The 23538-nt window shown below is 42.9% G+C and overlaps 1 protein-coding gene across 2 annotated transcripts in view; it reads left to right on the forward strand.

The window, feature by feature from the left end:
* Positions 1 to 6503: 6503 nt before the first annotated feature.
* CRTAM (cytotoxic and regulatory T cell molecule) overlaps positions 6504 to 23538 on the forward strand; it is a 24800-nt gene continuing 7765 nt past the window's right edge. Inside the window, exons 1-6 of one of the 2 annotated variants that reach the window (XM_032868765.1) lie at positions 6507 to 6624; positions 13868 to 14014; positions 16555 to 16707; positions 18789 to 18932; positions 19791 to 19952; positions 23123 to 23203. In XM_032868765.1, the coding sequence (XP_032724656.1) occupies positions 6579 to 6624; positions 13868 to 14014; positions 16555 to 16707; positions 18789 to 18932; positions 19791 to 19952; positions 23123 to 23203 (733 nt within the window). In that variant the 5' untranslated portion in view covers positions 6507 to 6578. Of the gene's footprint in view, positions 6625 to 13867; positions 14015 to 16554; positions 16708 to 18788; positions 18933 to 19790; positions 19953 to 23122; positions 23204 to 23538 lie in introns of both variants that reach the window. The other variant, XM_032868766.1, reaches the window with a different exon arrangement.

Below are 23538 nucleotides of genomic sequence, written 5' to 3' on the forward strand. Positions count from 1 at the left end.
AAACAGCCCACAAGCTAAGAATGTCTTTACAATTTCAAATGGTTAAAGAACACCAAAAGAGGAATGCTATTTCACGGCACATGCTAATTATATAGAATCCAAATTCCAGGGCCTATCAATAAAGTTTTATTGGCACAAAGCCATGCTCATTCATTTACATTTTGCCCAAGGCTGCTTCCAGCCTGCTAGCACTGCAGCAGACTCTGTATGGCCCACAACGCCTAAAATATTTACTACTTGGTGCTTGACAGAAAAAGTTCACCAACCTGCACTGAGACCGTGGCGAAGCATTTGGGTTTTATTTTAAGCCCGAAGAATCCAGCACAGACACAAGTTTACCTGGCATAAAAATTGGTGGGTTCAGAGGCTGGCAAAGTGATAGCCAACATCTCCCGGGTGTTAATGTGTATCAGACACTGTTCTAAGTACTTAACAGGTAGAAACTTCCTTAATCTTGACCACCCTATTCAATAGATACTCTTATTATTCCAAGTTTATGGAAGAGGAAGCAGAGTCTTATAAAAACCCGGGAACTCGCCCAAAGTCACATGGCAAGTACAGGCTAGGGCACAGATCTGCGCTGTGTCAGCCTTGTTCCAAAGCCTGGACTAATCGTTTAAGATATTTTTGTAAAGAAATCTTAAGGCAAATATTGCCCAGCCTTGAGGCACCCCGGGGGATACTTGGTTTCTTCAGAATGCAGTTTAGAAACCACTGGTTTCATTTAACCCCCTCATTTGCAGATGAGGACCGCTTGGAAGTCATTTGTCCTGGGAAAAGAGGGGTGAGGGGAGACGTGAAGCCGGCACCTGCCTGTCTGGGTGCGTTTCCCCCAAGCCACAATCATCAACTCCTACTTGGGTTCATTTTTCAGTGTGATCCATTTGATTCGATTCTAGGCAGCAGTCTTTAGAACAAAAGCTGAGCGGACTTTCTCCTTTTGCAGGTCGATCTAACCTACCAGGGTTCCAGGGGGCATGAGATAAGAGCTCCAGACTGATGGAGGATCTTCTGTGTGCCACTGTGCCGGGCGCTTGGGATACTATATTGAATTCATACCTTCTGGTCATACCTCCCACGCTGTAATTATTCTCCCCATTCTACAGATGGGGAAACTGACACCAAGAGGCTTGGGCGGTATTGAGGGCTACAAGGCCACCAAGTGGCAGTGCCCACATGGCAAGTCCAGATCTGTCTGCCTCTTACCCTCCCCCCATACTCATCCCACTAAGCTTCGCTGCTGCTGAAAAGCATTTTCTCAATAATTACTGCTGTTGCCCTCTGGTTTAGAAACTCTGTAGCCACATTGTGTATCTACAACAGAGTTCAAAGACTCCCCAGCACCAGCTGCAAAGTAGCCACCCAAGGCATCTGCTGGGAAATGCAGGCAAGACCACTTCATGCCCTAGCCTTGGGAAAGACCACAGATTCTTCGCACCGGCCAGAAAATGTCAAGAAGAAAGTTTAGGCCCCTCTTATAATTGCAACAAAAACCCCAGTGGCTTCTACACATGGGGAAATCCCCTGTCATTTCTGACCCTTAAAACCATCCATCTTTCACCTACTTCATAAATGTCTCCTTCTTCAGTTTTTCTTTTTCCCTCAGAAAGCCTAGATTGACCAAGGTGATGGTGGGAGAGAGAGGATGTCTATTTCTCTAAGAATCTGTACCCCCCCCCATAAAATGTTATTTCCTATTAGTACTGGAACATAGTAGGAGGATTCATTCAAGAAGATCAAAATGACAACAGACCATCAGCAGCGAGGCCTCCAACATGTAAGGTGGTCAGTAGACACCCTTCCATTAGCAAACAGGTAGAAGATCACTCCCTGACCACTGCACTCCAACCTCATCTTTTCCTTCCATGCAGCAAAGCAGCCACAGCAGCTGCCTTCCTCTGCTAAGCGCCCCCCCCCCCCGCCCCCGGGGCTGCAGGCCGAAGCGGGGCGGGGAGGGGACAGGAAGAACCGTGCAAACCACAACTGTGTGTCATTCACAGTCATAAGCCTGCCTTGAGGCTCTGCACCCACGGGCCATTTTAAACCTCAGTCCAGTGGACGACCATGACGTTTGTCAGGGTCTGTGACCAAATGACTATCACACCCGTGGGTGAAAAATATACACTCATCATTGCCCACAGCACAATCTAAAGTGAGGTCTTTTTAAGGCTCTGAAAGAATTCGAAGTCAAGCATCCTTTTAGGCTTCAGAGCAAAAAGAACATCTTAAATGTTCTTTCATTTGTTCATTCATTTGCTAATTTATTTCATGTGCTATTGTGGGTCAGGTGCCCCAAATTAGATGTTGAGATGGAAGAGGGAGGATGTCGGGTGAGATGGGTCTCTTCCACTGACAGCAATTCCCACAGAAGGACCCAGCTGGCATATCCCATCCTTCCAGCCCCTGGGGGACCAGGGGAGAATCTGGGTGGCATGTCAGAGAGTACACCCCAAATGCCAACTAAGGACCGGTATTTAATAAACTAACCGGAACTTTCTTTCTCTGAATTAGATTATCATGAAAAGCAAATGTGGGAATATACCAGGTTCTCTTTAATGTTACCCTACAACTGATTCAATGTAATAAACAATTATTTAAAACTACCCTATGGTAAACAACCCAGCAATCTAGCTACAGGCAAACAGGTAAACAAACTGTGGTATATTTACATAATGAGCTACTACTTGGCCTTAGAAATGAATGAACCCTGAACACGTGCTACGCCGCAGATGAACCTCAAAATAATTATCCAAGTGAAAGAAGCCAGACAAAAGAAAGTGCACACTTTATGATTCCATTTATGGAAACTTCTAGGAAATGAAAAGCGAACCAATAGAGACAGAAAGCAGATCTGTGGGGGCTTCTGGATGGGAGATGGGGAGGGACAGGAGGAAACTTGCAGGGGTGATTGGAAGAGTCACCATCTTGACACTGATTAAGTGTTCATGGGTATAGGCATGTGTCAAAATGTATCAAATTGTATACTTTTAGACAGGCAGGGTCATTATGTCAGTTACACCACAATAAAGCTATTTGGAAAACAACTATGCTATGGAAGGATCAGTGCCAGGAACACCAAGGTAAGTGAAACTCTGCATTCAGGAAGCTGGGAGCCTAGCAAGGGAGAAAGATACATACTCAATTAATAGAATGCTAATCACAAGACAAACCAGTATGAGAAAAAGAAAAAAACAATTATGGGGCAAAGAAAAGGAGAAAGGTGATTTCCTTTTTTTTCTAGGAGTCCAGAGGACAGTAATGGCTAACCACATGCCAGGAACTATGCACAGTAACTTCTTTCATTCTTACAGCAACCCTATGAGTGGGTACTGTCATTGTACCCATTTCACAGGTGAGGAAATAGGCTTTGGCCCCAGAATGCATGTTCTAGTCCCTACTCTTCTCTGAGAAGTGCCACATTTGATCTGGGCCTTAGAAGAGGACTAGAATCTCCCTAGATAGAGAAGGCCATTTGGGGCCAAGAGGGCCATATGAACTATGACCCAGTAAGACTATGACTATCAAAATGTACTATATGCTTGAAATACGGCAAGAAAGTTCTAGGAGCATATTTTGAGTTGGGGTAGAGAAGAGGGCTGAAAAGTAGATTGGGGTTAGGGTGTGAATGGTCTTCGATGATGTGCTGAAGAGTTTGGATGACAATCTTCAGGCAGAAGGAAGCCACTGGAAGTTTCTGAGCAGAAGAATATTCGTGTTTTAGAAGACGAATGGGAAGAAAACAGAAAATCTACCTGTCTGCAGTTAAATGAACACCTGGAACATTTCTTGGAAACTGATTCACAGGTGTGGCACTAAAATCACATTAAATCAATAGATTTGGGCTGGACTACACTGTAATTTTAATTTCCATCTCAGGATATTTTATTCTCTGGTAACCCGAGTCCTATGTTCATTCTGTTTTCACCTATGTTTCCATACATTTTTACCCAACAATGAAAATTACAGAAAATCACCCCTGGAAAAGAGAGAAGCAGGGGCACCTGGGTGACTCAGTTGGTTAGGCATCCCAACTCTAGATTTTGGCTCAGCTCATGATCTCAGGGTTCTGGGATGGAGCCCTGCATCAGGTTCCACGCTCAGTCAGGAGTCTGCTTAAGGAATCTCTCCCTCCTCTGCCCTTCACCCAGCACTCATTCAACTCTCTCTCTCTTTCTCAAATAAATAAATCTTTAAAAGAGAGAGAGAGAAGTAAAGCAATCCTTCTCTAGGCCTCTATCTGAATTTAATTCACAACTGGACCAAGATTTTTTCCCACTGGCTTAAGAGGAAAAGTCCCATGCTGACATTTTTACTTCTGTTTCCTGTAAAAGTGGTTTCTGACCTCCTCATACATTCGAGTTAGAAGATAAGCTCATGATCTGGAAAATGAGTATCTAGGTCCAGACAAGATGTTGGCGCCATGCTGTCCCATGTGATATTACCAGAAATAAACTCCTTGCCCTCTGTGCTTCGACAGGAAGCATTAGGAGATCCTATAAGGAACAGCACTCTTCCAGGTGAAAATGTGAGAAATTATCAACTAACCAAGGGCAATTCACATCTCCCATGGTAGGGAGGGTACAAAAAGAAGGCACCACCCTAAAGCAAGGACATGGCAATCACAGGAAAACTGAATGCTTAGACACCATAGAGCCTTAAATATGAAACTGGAAGTACCTGGAGGAATTTCATGCAAAAAAAAAAAAAAAAAAAATCCAACCAAAACTGAAGTCTTGTCTTCTCAGCTCTGCCACTGACTGTAACACTCCAAGCAAACCACTCAGTCCTCTATTTAAAAAAAAAAAAATGGTAGGATGCAACTTATCCATTCCCTGTTTCCATAAGCAAGTCCGTATATGTCAAAAGAGTCAACAAGCAATTTATGGAGAACCCCGTCTGACCTCAGCCACACCAGCTGGTAACAGATTGAGGGTTAGCTCCTAGATGTCTTGATTTCCGTTCCAGAACGCTGTCCGTGTTGCTCAAACTTGACTTATGATACCCCAAAGAGCTTGTTAAACACGCAGGTGGCTCCTCATTCAAGTGAGAGTCTGATTGAATCACTCCAGGGCTGACCCTAGCCGACTGCATTTTTTGGCTGGAGGCCCAAGGCCTTTATATCATCATACAATTAGGGAAACGTTACCTTCTATCATGCTATGCCCTACAAGGAAACTCTATTTTCTCTCCTCTTTTCATTCTATCTGTTAAAATAGGTAAAATATTTGAGAGGCACCTGTGTGGTCTGGTCGGTTAAGCATCCGACTCTTGATTTCGGCTCAGGTCATGATCTCAGGGTCATGGGATCAAGCCCTGCATCAGACTCCAGGCTCAAGACAGAGTCTGCTTGAGATTCTTCCTCTCCCTCTGCCCTCCCTTTGCTCACACACCCTCTTGCTCCCGTTCTCTCTCAAATAAATAAAATCTGTAAAAAAAATTAATAAAAAGGTAAAATATTTGAAAGATGTTTTTGATGTATAAAATTTTCTCTACCAAAGGTATCAACAGATTTACAGAGTAATAGGGGTCATTTTTGTTTTTAAGTTTTATTCCATTATTTTGTAAAGTAATCTCTACACCCAAGTGAGGCTTGAACTCACCACCCCAAAATCAAGAGCCACATGCTTTGCCAACTGTCCAGCCAGGTGCCCCTCATTTTTAATTAGAACCAGTGAATATGATTCCTCTATGATTTTCCAAACATTGCAGTCTAGAGTATTTTTTAACCATAAATCTATTAGTATTCTGCTGTGTGGCCTAGAAACAACGAAACAGTGTATCTCAATTTGCCCAATTAATGACGATTAAATACCAAAATGGTACATTTGTCTATTGTCACTCCTCACTAGATCATATTCTCCTTTATCGTTAAGATATTTATCTTTTTAAATTTATTTTTTTAAAGATTTTATTTAGTTGAAAGAGAGAGACCACAAGCAGGTAGAGAGGCAGGCAGAGAGAGGGAGAAGCAGGCTCCCTGCTGAGCAGAGAGTCCGATGTGGGGCTCCATCCCAGGACCCTGAGATCATGACCTGAGCCCAAAGCTGAGGCTTAACCCACTGAGCCACCCAGGTGCCCCTGATACAGATTTTTTAAATGATCAGATAATGTGAGTGGATGAATTCTACCCTTGAAACCATTATACACTGTTGTCAGAAATGAAAAACAAAGGTTTAGCAACAATCGTCCTGTTATCATTGTCTAAGACATCAGAAAAGTGACAACAAGGTCACATCACACAGGGAAATTTTAATCTCTCTCCCACCCCTCCTCCCCGAAAAGTCTCACAACCTAGCTGATTTACCAGTACTACCCACGTGTGGCAGAATGACCTGTGCCACCAACACATCACTCACCCCTCTCCACAATCGCGATGACACATGCTGTCCCCTAAATGTTCCACCCGGAGGTAGTCTGGGGGCAGCGAGCCAAGAGGGGGCTTCCAGAGCCAACGGAGGCGTTGAGACACATGAGGTCACAGAGCTGCTGCCTCTCCCCCTTCAAAAGAAACCACTCTGCTCCCTTTATTTCAGAATCTTAGAGGAAGTTGACAAAGTGTGACAACAGCTCGGCACAACATGTGGTGGAGATTTTGCAGCTTGCTGGCCTGGTTCCCCTTACAAGGTAAGGACTTCGGGCTCGTTTCTTATGAGACTCAGCTGACCTGGTATTGTACCAAATCTACCTGTCAGTCAGTTGCATTCACGGAGGACCCACGACGGAGGAGAACCCAGGTGTGTATGTGATTACTTTCCAAGCTACACCCCAATCACACATGGAGGGGTGCTCCTGCTTTATTTAATCTCTCGTTCAATGGTTCGATTAGTATTCAATACTAGTAAGTATAGAAAGGGTCACTCTAACCTGTGTCTCTGTGGCATCTTTGTTATGGCAAAATGTCACAAGCTTATTGGGCTCTGTCTCTTAAGTGTATGCAAGGTGGACGAGCATCACAGTGGGATTTTATTTTATTTTTTTAAAGATTTTATTTATTTATTTGACAGAGATCACAAGTAGGCAGAGAGGCAGGCAGAGAAAGGAAGGGAAGCAGACTTCCTGCTGAGCAGAGAGCCCAATGCGGGGCTCGATCCCAGGACCCTGGGATCATGACCTGAGCGGAAGGCAGAGGCTTAACCCACTGAGACACCCAGGTGCCCCACAGTGGGATTTTAAAAGCCTCCTTGCTGTATAAGCCTTAGCCAGGTAATTCAAGTTCTCTAAAAACTCAATGTCTGCATCTTAACATGGAGAGATGATTAATTACGTTCGACGACCAAACTCCCTGGATTTTTTGAGGGATCAAATTTCAAAATGGGAAAGCACTTTGAGGATGATGAAGTGCTCTACAACTTTTCATTAGCTCCGAGATAATAATGAGCCCCATGGAAAATGCCTGCTTAGTTTTTGAGTCGGTGATACTTTACATTGGATTAGCATTTTCAAATCTGACTTTTGATGCTTCCTGAATTTGAATGTAGCATGATGAAAATTAGAGACACTGTTACCTCTTTAGCACAGGTCAAATTATTCCTGCTCAAAAGTGGGGGCAAGGTGTAGGAGTCTCTAAATCTCTGATTGCAACTTGTACCGAATTCTTACAAAAGAAGCTATGCCAAAATGTATTGCTTGCTGTCTGTGTGTGTTTCCAAATATTGAACTGAATTACAATTAGCTTTCAGGGAATGCACCTATCCTAAATCTACATTCGCCAAAAAAACTGCAGCTGAATGATCCCGTTTTAAAAAACGAGATTTCCTATTTTATGTAGTATTTCAATTTCCAATTTTATACACTTAGATTAAGTGCTTTCTTCTTTCGTTCTTATACTCTGAGGCACTTCCTATGAATTTAGTATTTGGTAATAAATAATATTAGTTTCTTCAATAAGTGGCTTAAAGAACAGCTCATACATTCAGGAAAAGTACATTTAGAGAGCCAAAATTAGAATGTTCTCAACTCTTCCAAAGTTTAAAGCCCTTCACTGACTTTCCCTTTTTGAGGATTCAAGTTGTTGCCTCCTAAAAATATCTCACAAAAAAAAGTTTTTAAAGAAAAACAATAATAATCATGTCTTAAGCAAAACCTAAAACAACTCTTTTAAATTATAAATTATTCAAATACTATTTATAAAGGGAGGAGAAAAATATATTTATTGTACCATGTAAGGGGTGGGCATTTTATATTAATTACATTTCATTTTAGCACAGATACTGAGGTATTAATATCCCTACCCCAATTTACATGAGAAAATGGAGTTTAAAAGAAGTTAGATAACCCACCCACATTTTCACAGCTAGTAAATCAGCCTGCACAGCATATAAATATGAATTATCTCATGAAGCATTTACTGTGTGTGTGTGTGTGTGTGTGTGTCTTTCTACAAGGGTGGGATAGAAAGTGTTTCTTAATGTAGATCAAAAGTTTGAAAGCCACTGATTTATACAATTTGGAAGATATGCTATTGAAAATCCCAAACCGTAAACTCACCCAGAAGGCATCTAGGCTCAGTGGCATTGGGCACACATTGTCCCCTCTGACCTAACCTTGCTCGGGCCTGTCAGTCCCAAAGAGGAGGGAGCTGACCATATTGCTTTTTGTTAGCAAAAAGGCAGCGAATCAATTTTGGCAACACTATCTGTTGTCAGCTGTTTTTAGCTATGAATCATGGGAAGATCGCCGTACCTTCTACCATGCAACTTCTAAGGTTGCCAAGAACTATGGACCAAAAAATTCCATAATCTCTTTGCAAGGTCACTATCCACCTCTAGGATGGGTAAAATACAATAAGAATGAACGATTTTTCAAAATTAATCCCGTTCAGCTATATTGTGGATGATGAAAACCCACCAGTTTGAACCTTCTATCCTGGTCTTCAGGGCAGGGTAGGATGCAGCAAACGAAGAACAGTTGCAAATTTAAGGTTCTGTTGATAATCCTTTTGCCTATGTTTGTTGTTTTTAACCATGAAAAAGTCCCATGTTTGTTGACATTCTGAGATGCCTTCTTGAAAGCCATACTGGAAATAATTTTGACAAAGCCAGATTCATCTTCACCTTTCTAATTTTCTCTGTTGAGTCTATCTAAATAATAATAATAATAATAATAATAACAACAATCCTTTTCTATAATGATCTAAATGGAAGCATTTGTCTACTACCTCATAACAGTCATGTAAATAGGGCTCTGATTTGAGACAATCATCCTGATTTCAACTTAGCTCAAGTCTTTCTTATGCAACATAACAATAACACAGCTGAATTGGAATCCTGTTACACTGTTTATTACTGGATATATAAATGTCCACATTTTAGCCATTAATTCAATTAATACTTTAAAATCTTTTTTTTTTTTTTTTAAGATTGTATTTGAGAGCGAGAGAGAGCATGAAAGAAAGAAAACAAGACAAGTGGGGGGAAGGGAGAGGGAGAAACCTACTACCTGCTGAGCAGGGAGCCCAATGCGGGGCTCAATCCCAGGACCCTGAGATCATGGTCTGAGTCGAAAGCAGACAGACACCCAACTGACTGAGACACCGAGGCGTCCAATACTTAAATCTTATTTGAAAAAAATTAAATAAAATAAAACTTACTTTGTGTGAAGTCCTGGGACTGTAAAAATGAATGAATACCAAACAACTTCTCTAAGAGAAGTTTGCAATCTCCACACAGAGATACTTGTAACCAAATGTAAAGCACTGGGCTAAGTGCTATAATAGAAGTCCCTTCAGGGAGCTGGAGGAGAGGGCAGGTCATTGTGGGGAAGAAGAAGGCTAAAGACTGGTTAGGCAGTGGTATAATTTGAATTGAGTCTTAGAGGAGATAAGAAAGCTATCCTGACAGTGGTGCCTGGGTGGCTCAGTCAGTTAAGTATCTGACTCTCGATTTCAGCTCAGGTCATGATCTCGGGGTCGGGAGATGGAACCCTGTATCAAGCCCAGCATCAGGCCCCACTTTGGGCTCCTCACTGGGCATGGAGCCTGCTTAAGATTCTGTCTCTCTTTCCTTCTTCCTCTGCCCTCCCCCTCTTTAAAAAAAAAAAAAAGGTACCCAGGTCAATAGAACAGCATGGACAAAGGCCAAGTGTCTTCTTGAGCCTGGACCTGGCCGTGGCTGGTAACCACATTAGATACAAACAAACGGTTGAACGGAGTGGGTGGTCTCTCTGTGCCAGGTGTGTGTGGAGCCTACGGGGACACTAGAGATGATGCGTTCTGATGGGATCTGACAAGTTTGGGGTTCCTGCGGGATAGACTCTCTCTGTTCTAGAGTTTTTAAATTTATTGGATGCAATCATTGGGATACTAAGATAAGGGGGGAAAAAGGGAACATTTTACTCTTTCTTCAGTCTACCATGATAACCTCTAGTAGAAGAGAGATCAGACACTGCGACTCTGAAAATCTTGGGGAAAACAAGGAAATCGTAAGAACTGCCCAGGTTTCATCTATGTATGCTTTGGCGGATGGTTGGGACTGCTGCTTGCCCTTTTGACTGAGGGTCGGTCACACGTGCTTTGGGGTGAAGCCACTGCCATGAGGTTGGGGGTGGAGATCATGAAGGTCACAGGTTCTACTTCCATCTATAAACTGGTCACAATCCATAACCCCAGAGTCAACCAGCAGCCTCAGAACACATGGCCTCACATGGATGGATGAAACTAGTCAGAAGTCCGTAACTCATTCAGTAAACAAGATCCACCAGCAGTAAGGGGGGACCTCCCAGAAGAAACTCCACGGCTATTCCCTGCCCTGCTTTGCATGCTTGGCCTCTGAGGAGCCACGGAGGGCCAACAGACAGACTGGAGCTCTGAAGCCCAGCTGTGGAGCCTAGGAAGTAGGCACACCGCATTCAGGAGCTACACAGGAAAGTCGAGGGGTGCATAGGGATATGTTTTTAGAGCCTGCAGAGGAGGAAGTGGTGAGCCAAGAAGGTAACCCACACCCCTCCCTCTGACAAAGAAGGTGAAAGTTGGACTCCAAACTTAGATGCAAAAAATATATATATAAAAGAGGAGTTCGGTTTAGTTTGCAACAGCAATGAGAGAATCCTGGAGAACTTCCCCCTGGGAAGACGTACCATCAAAGCACAGGTACAGGGATCTTCTCCCAATGTTTAGCAGAGCTCGACACACCGAACGGTATCTGGGAGCGCTCACAGCGGAAGCACCCTGTCTGTGGCTTCTCTCCGGGGCTATTCTTCCTTTCTACAATGATTTCCTGTCTCTCAATCAAACACGGGGTCTACATGCTAACTGAAAGAGAAATCAGCCTGTAAAGCTAAAGGCGAGGCTTGGAACAGAGTAGAGGATACGGCAATCATTCTACGCCTCGAACACAGCCCTTTCCACGCGAAACCCAGGCTTTTGTAGATGTGCTCAGTAGCCTGGGACTCAGTTCCCAACAACAGAAGCAAACACTGATCTTAGGAGATACGATTCTTTTTTTTTTTTTTAATTTATTTGACAGAGATCACAAGTAGGCAGAGAGGCAGACAGAGAGAGAGGAAGGGAAACAGGTTCCCCGCTGAGCAGAGAGCCTGTTGCAGGGCTCGATCTCAGGACCCTGAAATCACAACCTGAGCCAAAGGTAGAGGCTTTAACCCACTGAGCCACCCAGGCGCCCCAGGAGATACGATTCTTTAACTTCTGCTAAAAAGCCACCCTATATGTCATTACAATTTCTTAAACACTATAAGAATCAAATAACAATTTAATTCAAAAGCACACATCCCAAGAAAAAGGCATCTTTAAAATGGAAGACACTTATTCATAAATAATCCGCAGATAAATCCCAACACTCCCCCTTCCCCAGACGCGGGCTTCCTGTCTAGACAATGGCTTTGCCAAAGGTAAGGACATGGACAAAACTTTTTAGTATCAACTTCTGGCCTGAGGGATGAAATTAGGGCATGTTGCTTTGACAGTGGTCTTTATTCTGTCATTGATTCAACATAGTAACTTCCCTCCTGTCTCTCAGTATTCTTATTAACAACAGGAGACCAAAGATGCCTGTCCATCGCCTGCTTTATGCTGCCATCATGAGAGCTGGCACTAAACCATTACTTTTCAAGCTCACACTGTGATACTTTCTATAAGGAATGAATTTTAGAGAAGTAGAAAATAGTCTCTGCCCTCTAGAAACTTCGATCTGTGGGAAGCAGGATAACACACAAGAAGGAGAAAGTAAAAAGCAAGAATCAAGATGGGAATGACTATGGAAGTAATGGAAGGTAGATAGTTCTAGATTCAATTTCTTGGCTCAGAAGCTCCTTAGCCTTAGAAGAAATTCCATTGTCACTTCAAAGCAGCTCTACTAATATTATCTTTGCTACTCAGTTACGGGTTGATTTTACAGATGAAAATACTTCCAAATGACCCGACCCAAGCAGAATTCTGGGCTTATGCTTCAATGCTCTTATGAAAACACAGTGTCTTTTTATAGACTCTTCATTGTTCATTAGTATTGGCTGATGATTTGGGTATTTTTCCATCAGAACTCCAGCAAACTTTTTTCCCATGAAAGTCAATAAGAATACAGTACAATTCTGGGTTATTATTGCCAGAGGCTAGATTGAAATTAATGACCTAGAAATGGAACAAACTAAAAAGTCCAAAGCACTTTTCCTAATGCTTGAAATTTATCACAAGGAAATAAAATCCTTGTTTCTCTCTCTCTTTAAGGTTTAAGATGATACAGTGAAATTCATTATATTTGCTATTCATAATTTATAACCCCACAGCATTCTTCTGTTTATAGAAGTGCTTCGTACTTTCATTGATAAGAATTGTCTAGTCCTCGGTAGGGGGGGGGGGAGGTTTTTTTTAAACTTAAGACTTGAAGAAATAGCAGATGGCAAATCAGCAATAAAGCCCATTTATTTTATTTTTTTATCCATTTCCTTTTTGGGAGATTGTATTTACAGCTGCTAACAACCCACTGTTTCTCATTCTCTGGGGGTTGTGACTGGGGGAAATTAGATGCTCATGTTTGCCTGGAGAAAGTGTTGCTATGGACAACCGAACTGGAAGAGATCTTAGAACATCCTTCCTCTGGTGTAGAAGCTCTTTTGCAGGTAGGGCTTACCTACTCCCCATGAAAACCACTTGGAATCCTAGACACCTAACTTGTACTTAAAGCCACAAGTCACTTGTTTCAAGGTTGAGGCCAGAAACAAGTGTTTCTGGGGTCTCCTCATTTGGACAATCTGACCTAGTTACATGACCATGGACTCTGAACACAGACATGGGTACAGATCCCAACCTGTGTGACCTTCAGCCTCTATTTCCTCATCTAGAGAACCAACAACATCATTCTTTCTTTATAGGGTTAGTTCAAAAGTTAAATTAAATACAGGTGAATGTGGCCTGGCAGAGTTCCTGGCATAGGAGAGAGCAAGTGCCTAATAGATACTGTTCAACATTTTCCTTTTTTCCTATCAAAATCCCACCCCTTCATTCAGACCTCCTTCAGGAGGCATCTCACTGCCCCTATGTACAGTGCTTGCTCCTTTGTATTGATTTATGTTTTGTTTCTCTAAGAAGTGTGTAATGAGAGGCACTTGGGTGGCTCATTCGGTTAAGCATCTGACCCTTGATTTTGGCTCAGGTCATGATCTCAGGGTCGAGAGATCGAGCCCCATGTTGGGGTCCACTGCTTAAGATTCTCTCTCCCTTTCCCTTTGCTTCTGCTCCTCTCCGAGTCTCTCTCTCTCAAAAAAAAAAAAAAAAAAAAAAAAAAAAAAGGGTACATAATAAATGACTAAATGACTAAATGAATGAATGAGGTTGTGTTGAGAATAAGTCCTTGCCTCAGCTCAGGAGTATGTCTTGGCCTATGCCAGCCTGACTGTCCCCAATTCTCTTCCTCTGCAGAAGCCTTTCTGACTAACCACACAGAAACAGTCACCGTGGAGGAAGGCCAGACGCTCATTCTGAAGTGTGTTGTTTCTCAGGGGAAGACCACCTCCCTGCAGTGGCTGGCCCCCTCAGGGTTCACCATTTTTTTAAATGAGCATCCTGGTAAGTGAAAGAAAAAAAAAAAATCACCACCAGACCTCAACCTGTGGGATTTTCCAGACAGACAAGTTGGTGGGATAGAAACCAGCATGAGTCACCCAAACGGTGGGCTTGGCCCCCCTACTATTACGTGGGGATCACACCCAGAGACCTACTACTTTACACATGGCTGCTTTTTCTGACAGGAAGTCTGAAAGGGAAACCCCACCAGAATGGTTGGTAAAGGGGGCTCAAGTTACAAAGCACATTTCCATGCCCACACCTCACCCCCACGTCACTCTTTTCCTCTCAGCAGCCATGAAACTGCCAACAGCACCAATGACAGTAAGGCCACAGACAGACTTGAGGCCTTTTGTCTTCCCGCAGCTCACGCTGTCGCCCCGCGTCTGGAGCCAGCTGCCTCATTTCCCAACTGAGCGATTCAAAGCCCCATCACAAAGCTCCCTTCCAGATCTCTCCTTTTCTCCTATTGGTCTCAACACAAAACCAAGATGACTGAGCAAGTGAGGAGCAGACAGGGCGCACTACCTTGGAAGGGAGGGCGGCCATTCCTGTTTTCACAGACACAGGTTGAGTCCCAGATGCCTGAGGTGGAAAGGGAATCCCCCACCCCCGACACTGCCAGTTTTATTGACATATAATAAACACATAGCGCCACGTTAGTATGAGGCATACAATGATCTAATATTATGTATATACTGCAAAATAATTGCCACAGGGGGTCTAGTTAACATCCATCACCCCACACAGTCACAATGGTTTTGTTTTATTCTTAAGGAAAGGGATTCTTAAAAGTCTATTTAGTTCCTCTCTTTGGGCAGGATTTTACTAACCCCTCCTCTTCCTAATGAGACCATTGTATACCTCCATGTAATATTCTGAATGGCCAAATATTTGGAAAAGTCTCCAAAACAGCAAATTTCATTCTATCTTGTAAAAGCAGAGCCTCTAAAAAACTTGATATGCTATGAAACAGTTTTTTAAAGATTTATTTATTTGAGAGAGAGAGAGAGAGAGGGAGGGAGGGTGCATAAGCGGGAAAGACAGAGAGAGAGAGGGAGGAAATCTCAAGCAGACTCTGCACTGAGCGTGGAGCCCAGCACGGGGCTCGATCCCAGGACCCTGAGATCACAACCTGAGCGGAAAGCAAGAGTCAGAAGCTCAACCAACTGAGCCACCTAGGTGTCCCATGCTATGAAACATTATTAAATATCTTTATGTTTGATGTAAACTTACCATATATTTCAAGCTAAATTAACTATTAATAGTAGAATCCAGTAAAAAAAGTAGATGTTAATTGTTGAAAGTTCTGAGAGAAACAGTTTGAGTAGAGATCATTCCTGTTAAATAATGTTTTCTCTTGGTTTGGTTTGGGTTTTAGTAACCTGGGGGAAGATGGGCACTCTCAAATTCCTACAACAGAGAACCTTGGTTGAACTCGGTGATGCTCAAGCAAGGGTCATTCTTGCCTTCCAGGGGACATATGGCAATGTCTGGAGAGAGTTTGTGTTGTTATAACTGGGGAAGGGGGGTCAGGGGGTGGTCCTAGTATCTAATGAGTAGAGAGGATTGCTGCTAAACATAGTGTACAAGATAGCCCCCACAACGAAGAATTAAGGACTCAAAAGTCAAAAGTGGTGAGCTTGAAAAAATCTGAAATCTAGCTCAGATAATGCCAGTGTCCCAGGACACACAACCATTCTTTCAGATGAGAAACAAACTTCCTTGGTCAGCCATTCAAGGTTTAACTATGTTACACTTGTTCATGTTACAAATCCAAAGAAAGAGAGAGAGAGGGAGGCAAAACCACTTATTTCAGGAGCCTCTGATTTGCTAAGGGACCTACGACCTAAGATAGAAATCCCAGGTCAACACAGAATCAAAAAACAAAACAACAACAACAACAACCCCAAACACTTGCGATAATCTTTAGGAAACTTCAAATAATAATAAATTTCAAAAAATTAAAAATAAAAGGAGCACCTGGCTGGCTCAGTAGGTAGAGCATGCAACTCTTGATCTCAGGGTTATGAGTTCAAGTTCCACATCGTGTGTGGAGATTAACTTAAAATCAAAATATTTAAAAATAAAAAGCACCCAAATGGAGAAATGGATAGTCAGGCGTTAATTTTCCATTCTTTACATCCATTGTGACAGGACAACCTCAAATCAATTAGAGTTCAAGGAGGTGACTCTAATGGGGTGAATCTAATTTTTCATAATGTACAAAAAAATGAAAAAAAAATTAATCACCCCTCAACCCGAACCCTTCACCAGCACAGTGTTAATTTCCTACATGCACAAATAAAACGGTTTATTTCGCAGATCCCAGTATCAAAATATTTCATTTCCTAAACGAATGTCGAGCTTTTGAGAGGCATCCAGCTGGGAACACTAGAATTTGGAAGGCAGCTCAATCGGAGATGTGATTTGTTCCACGAAAGTGTGAAATTCAAAAGCCATTCCTGTGAACAATCAACCCACTGAGAGACTGTATTCATCTGATTGCTTTCTTCCTAACAGCTCTTTTTCCCTCTTTCCAGCTTTAAAAAATCCCAAATACCAGCTTCTTCATCACTCCACCCATCAGCTTTCCATCAGCGTGCTTAATGTCACCCTGCAAGATGAAGGCATGTACAAGTGTTTACATTACAGCAACTCCGTGAGAACAAAGGAAGTAAAAGTGATCGTGTTAGGTAAGTGCCTGATGGCTGGCAACCCAGCACATGAGCGACAGACTTAGGACGGGACAGACCATTCTTAAACTTCACATTCTAGTTAGTAATATTGCCTAGAGCAAAGCATTTTCTTGGGCACCTCTACCATCTTTTGTCAAAAGGAAAACAGAAAGGAGCATTTTGACTAGCGAGCCCCAGATGAAAATGTGACTTTGTGAAATTTGTCTTTGGTATCAATGCCGTTTCTTGTCCAAGGAACTAAGAGAAAGGAGAATTAATCCTTGATAAGCTGCTGCTATGCGCCAGGCACTGTGCTAAGCTCCAGGGGATCAAAGAGGAATTGGGCATAGCCCCTGCCTACAAGGAGTTGGCACACGGGTCAAGGCAGGCAGAGAAGCCTGTAAATAAAGTAGAAGCTAACAACAGCATAAACTAAGATAGAGTGAATTCAGATGTAATTGTACTGGACAGCTGGCTCACAACCTCTGCCAAAACCAGGTCCTTTCTTCCAGTGGGGAATGGGGTTGGGAGGTGTGGACAGGAAGCACTGGTCTCCTGATTGCCCAGGGCTGGCTCTGTTCTCTGGACGGTCCGCTGTGTTCAGTGTAAGCCTTAATGTCTTTACTTTTCTGCTTTTTGTGATGGAACAGATCAATTATAAACATCACTTTTTATTGATCTCTAATTCAGATCAATTATATATACACATCACTTTATAGAGAGCTCTAAGTGACATAATTCCACAAATCACAAGTGAATGTCTTAGGCTTCTTCTGTTGAATTAATGTAGCACGGTGCCTGCCATAAAGCAAAGGCACAGTAACAAAGTGTCTGGGAAGGCTCCCGAGGCAGGTTGAGACCCAATGGGACCCAGCCCACCTTACTGGCCAGCGCCCACAGCACTCTGGCTCACGCTGCCTGTGTGTCCTTCTGGGCTCTTCTCCCAGTCCCCGCATACCTCTGTCACTACACTTACCGCATGATCTTTTAACTAACAGCTTAGGGACTGAGTCTATCACCAGACTGTCAGCTCCTCAAAGGGCTTTATCTTTTCCTTATGTGTATAGCCCGCGTCTAATTCATCTAGTATCTACTTGCAGCTGACTTTGCAATGTCTCAATGGCAGATAAAAGAGCCAATCAACGTGCTGGGGTGCAATTCTGGACCAAAGTGTGAAGGTGCATGGGAAAGAGGAAGAAGGTAGCCTACCCAAAGAGTACATTTTGACCCTTGAACCACACAGGTTTGAATTGTGCAGGTCCCCTTATGTGCAAAGTTTTAAAATAAATACATTCCGGTACCATAAAGGTTTTTTCTCTTCCTTATGATTTTCTTAATATTTTCTTTTCTCTAGATGACTTTCTTGGAAGAACAGAGTGTAGAATACATAAAACATAGAAAACAGGTGTTCATCAACTGTGTTATCACTAAGGCTTCCCATCAACAGTAGGCTCTTAGTTGAGCTTGGGGGGGAGTCAAAGTTATGCATGGATTTTCAACTGTGCGGTGGTCAGGAGAAGTGTCAGCGCACCTAATCCCCACATTGTTCAAGGGCCAACTCTTATTTCCAAGACAGGAGTATGAAAAAAAGGACAACTGGGCCCTCGATAAGAGAAATGCATCTTTAATATTAGGAGTGGATAGAACTCACTTTGAGGTGAGTCATACACTCATGCCAGTCTAGAATTGAACCGACACTCATAAACCAATTCCTTCGTGACATAGACAAGGAAACTGACCCACCAAGATATGGAGGGACACACAAGGGTTCTTACAATAACTGGTAACCGATGTAACTAGACTAGTGTTCTCCCAAACACAGTCAAATAGCAAATGTAAAAATTACTATTGTGACACTGGGAATTTCCAGGGACTAATCACACACTGGGTGACAAGCAATGTGGACTAGAGCCAAGGTAGGTTTACAAGTACATGAAAGCCCTTTAACTGTATTCTGGGAAAGATCAAGTAAAAAAAAAAAAAAAAAGCCCATTATTTAGACCATACACTACCATGATCCCTATAGACTATTAGACTCCGTGCTTTACTGGGATACGCAGACCAGCTCAGTAAGCACAGAAAAATTAATTCTCTTCCAGCAACACCTTCCATACCAACCCTGGAAGCTTCAGTTATCAGAACGCAAGACGGAAAAGAACACGTTACCCTTAAATGCTCCACCGTGAGAAGTAAGCCCCCTCCGCAGATAACCTGGATTATAGGGAATGACATAGAGCTCACTGGTAAGGACAGTGTTCTCTTTCCTCCTTTGTTTTCCTTCCTACGACAATTTCCAAGGAATTTTTTAAATCCTCTGGCACCCTCTGGTGGTGTCAGCGGCGGCAAAATAGCTTTCAACAATCCGTTGGATTTTTCCGGACAAATTATCTTTATAACCTGTCGATACCGTGCCTTCATCTTGAAAACCTATCACAAATAATAGGATTAGATGTTTATACTTAAAAGAAAGTGGACACCTGAAATGGGATATTATGGTTTCTTAAAATTCAACAGAATTTCGTATATAGGTATGATATAGTTATTATCCTGGCAGATAAGATCCTCCTGAAAAAGTGCGTTACGATGTCATGCCCTCAGTAAAAATATTATGGTACCAAAGAATCTAAACTTTGATTAGATTAAAGCAGGGTTCAGTTGACAGAAGGATAACTAATGGTCACGTTTGGGAACTTTAGAGTTTCTTTACATCGTAATGAAAGTTACATTGGACTTTACACACTCAGAGAGAGATTCCGTCCAATGCCAATTCTACATCATTACAAGACCTCTCCTTTCATTTGCCTGATCAATTCACCTTGAGTAGGTCTTGGGTCTTTGTGTTTGGCAACATCAAGCTGTCCCTGTGTCATCACCGTAAGCTCTGGATTTTATTTTCCAGTAGTGACGGTTAATAGAAACCTAAGCACTGTCCTTCACCTGGTTCCCTCTGGGACTGGGGCCAAGCATGCACAAGGCAGCTGAGCGAATCTAGAATGACTTAGAAGTCTAACAGGTTTGCCAAGATGTCAAGGCCATTGGTCTCCGAGAGGACTAAACCCACCCAATGGTATTAAGTAGCCACAACCTCCTACACCCCATAGGTGAGACCCACCATGAATTTGAAACGAATGGGAAGAAATGTAACAGCAGCAGCGTCCTCAGAGTCCACAGACACAGCAGAAACTCAACAGTGGACTGCGTGATCCGACACAAAGGCCTACAAGGAGGAAAACTGGTAGCACCTTTCCGATTTGAAGACTTGGGTAAGAAGAACGAATGACTGTCTTTAATCATTTAATTTACCTTACTGTTACACTATCAAATGAAATTAAATGGAATGGGAAGAGTCCTTCAGAGCGAGATCACGGTCCACAAAGCTCTCCTTAACAGCCAATTCCTTTCATGATGGAAATTTCTCCAGCGGAGCCTCCTAGAGCACCTGTTCCAACATCCGGGACCCCAGTTGTGCGGAAAGCCTTGCAGGGAGCCATATGCAAATGATGTCATGCTTGCTTCTTGATAATGACAGCCGGCCTGACTTGGCCTTAGATAGTTTTATTGCAGTCACATTTTCAGGGAGGTCATCTGAGACATACTTTATCTTTGTAGTCAACCCAAAAAGAGATAACAGCCACTGAAATAAATTTAAACTTGCCCGTATTATTTTATGTTAATATAAAACACTTACACAGTCAAATTAAGCCATGATTCCTCTTTAGATTTATTTTGTTACAACTGTTCTGCAGGTTTTACTTTAACCGTGTTAATATTCTGGGCAGAAAAAAAAATTAATAAAACATCAAATAGTTAATGTAAAGACGCATTTTCAGAATGTGTTCTCTGATTCCTTCATCAAAAACAAAAAATAATTTTAAAGCTCCAGAAAACCTTTTCTTGAGAGAAAGGGGGGTGGGGAGAGAGCGTGAGGGAGCAGTGAAGAGGTAGAGAGACTCTCAAGCAGGCTTTAAGCCCAGCTCGGAGCCTGAGGCAGGACTCGATCCCATGACCCTCAGATCATGACTGCAGTTGAAATCAAGAGTCGGACGCTTAGCCAGCTGAGCCACCCAGGCGCCACTAGCAAACTTCCTGAGCCAAGAAGTATCTAATAAGAAGTACCATGAATCACACATCTGTAATGAATAAGACTCTGACCTTCGTTATTTTATAAGGTACTTCTCAATGTACAAAGAATTCCTCAAGTGCAAGGATTCACTCACACTAGCAAAGGAGGGAGCAGCTGGGTGAGGATACGTTTGTTGAGAAAGGCAAGGCACTGGTTAAGGAGCATGCCGTCATGGGAGAAGCACCCTGCAGCCCTGTGGGGGTTGCTGCTGTGGCTAACGGCTCCCCCCTCACTACCATGTGCTTTCCACCAGTCACTTTCTCATCAAACCAAAAGTAGCAAGTCTTGAGGAAGCTGCCTCCAGAAGACTGGGGCCCCACAGACTGGGCTTGCTACCGTAATCTGACGCACAGCCCTGCCTCTCCATGACTCGTCCCCCTCCAGTCCAGCCTCTGCTATCAGTGGAGCATAGCTCATGGCCGGGGCGGGTGCTTCTGAAAGATCCTCAGATTCTTTTATTTTTCTTTAAGATTTATTTATTTATTTATTTATTTGAGAGAGAGAGAGAGAGAGAGAGAGAGAGCATGGGGAGAGAGAGAATCTCAAACAGATTCCCCACTGAGCATTCCAATGCAGGGCTCGATCTCATGACCCTGAAATCATAACCCGAGCCGAAACCAAGAGTTGGACGCTCAACCGACTGAGCCACCCGGGAGTCCCCAACATTCAGATTCTTCAACAAGAGAATCAGTGATATTGAAAAAGTATGTATGTTTACTTTTCAGCTACAATTCAGGCCATCTACAAAAATTACTCCAGAGGGGAAATGTTTCTTCTCCATTATGGCCATACTTTCAAAGGACTCAAAATCATAGTCATAAAATGCTTCTAATAAAAATAGGATAAGAATAATAATAACAGGAGGATAATAGGATGATAATAATAATAGTAGATAAGGCTTGACTTTAGTTTCTGATCTAACTGTGGATTACTTAGCACCCACAGCTCGATCTCCACTGAGTCTTCAGAGAGCAGCTCCAACACCAGCTCTTGGCCGCTTCCATGTGTTTATGGCTTTTCACCCTTCAGCAAGCAACTACGTTGACATACAGATACTACACACATTTTGTTCATCCAATGAGCTTAAAAAGTTTGGTTAGCTGAGGGTGCTTTAAAACACATTTCCAAGGATTCTGGCCCATTTCATTCCCATACTCTGTGTGGTAGGACCTGGGAAAATGAAGATCGGGCAAGCACCGTATCCAGGGACGTGAGCAGTGTCTGCCGTTGAAAAATCCACACTGCGATGCTTGTGGAAGTGTGATACTTAGAGGAGAACAGAGCAGGAATGGATCAGACCCTCTTCCAAATGATTTACTTCATTGTTTAGTATTCCAAATGAGGAATCTTGATTTCCTATTACTTAACTGGAGGTGGGATTTAAAAAAAAAAACAAACAAACAAACTTGAGCAACAGTGCTCAAACTTAGAGATCTGGAGACTCCTCTGCACTCCTGCAAATAGCTGAGGACCCCAAAGAATTTTTAGTTATGTGAATTGTACCTGTCAATATTTACATATTAGAAATTAAAATTGAAAAAATAGTTTAAATATTTATTTATAAAATAATCCACTACATATAAACAGAAATGGCATCTTTTTGTGGAAGAATAACTGTTATTTTTGCAACATCAAAATGTTGGAAAAATTGCACTGTTTTGCATTCTGAAATCTCTTTAGTATCGGGTTTAATAGAAAACGATTAGGTTTGGGGTGCCTGGGTGGCTCAGTGGGTTAAGCATCTGCCTTCAGCTCAGGTCATGATCTCGGGATTCTGGGATCGAGCCCCGCATCGAGCTCTCTGCTCAGCAGGGATCCTGCTTCCTCCTCTCTCTCTCCACCTGCCTCTCTGCCTACTTGTGATCTCTGTCAAATAAATAAATAAAATCTTAAAAAAAAAACCCACTTTGGCAGCAAGCAAGTTAACAACATCAGAATTCAACCCAGTCTGTGACGGACTCCAAAGCCACCTAACAAATAAATAAGGAGGGAGCTAGGGGACCGGGCAGACAGACAGAAGGACTAACATGTAGATGGAGACAGAGACAGCAAACAGCCTTAGCACACTCCTGTGAAACAGCGCTGTAGCCCCCCATGCCATACTTCTCAGCCAGGCAGCCTAGCAGATGGGCTAGCAGCAGGACGGATTCAAAAACCAGAGCAAGAGCTGCAGGGCGCGTAGTGCTGAGGTCTCCGCAGAACCTCCCAGGCAGGTAGCAGCCGTGTCCATTCCCCAACCTATTGTCCCAAGCACCATGTGGGTAAGACTGCTCTCCGTAGTTGCAGATTTCTGTTTTTCCCCTTTCCTAGTTACCGATCACGAGACGGCTTCAGATGCCCCAGAGAAAAGCTCCCCGTCCTCGCAGGACCCTCAGCAGCCCACTAGTACTGGTAAGTGTCAACCCGTTAAGATTTAAAAAAAAAAAAAAAAAAAAAAAAAGCCTCCTTGGAAAGAGCCATTTTTCCAATTCTCATTTCTAAGATTTTTTTTTAACTTTTTTTTTTTTTCATAAGAGAGGGAGAGAAAGAGGTGGAGGGGGAAGGGCAGAAGGAGAGGTAGTAGGGTCTCAAGCAGGCTCCATGCCCACCGTGGAGCCTGATGCAGAGCTCCATCCCAGGACCCCGAGATGGTGACCTGAGCCAAAATTGAGAGGTGGGCACTTAACTGACTGAGCCACCCAGGTGCCCCTGATTTTAACTTTTTCAGATTTTTTTTTTTTTTTTTG

This window comes from Lontra canadensis, unplaced genomic scaffold (assembly GCF_010015895.1).
Source record: "Lontra canadensis isolate GAN:19392208 unplaced genomic scaffold, GSC_riverotter_1.0 scaffold36, whole genome shotgun sequence".
Classification (NCBI taxonomy): Eukaryota; Metazoa; Chordata; class Mammalia; order Carnivora; family Mustelidae; genus Lontra; species Lontra canadensis.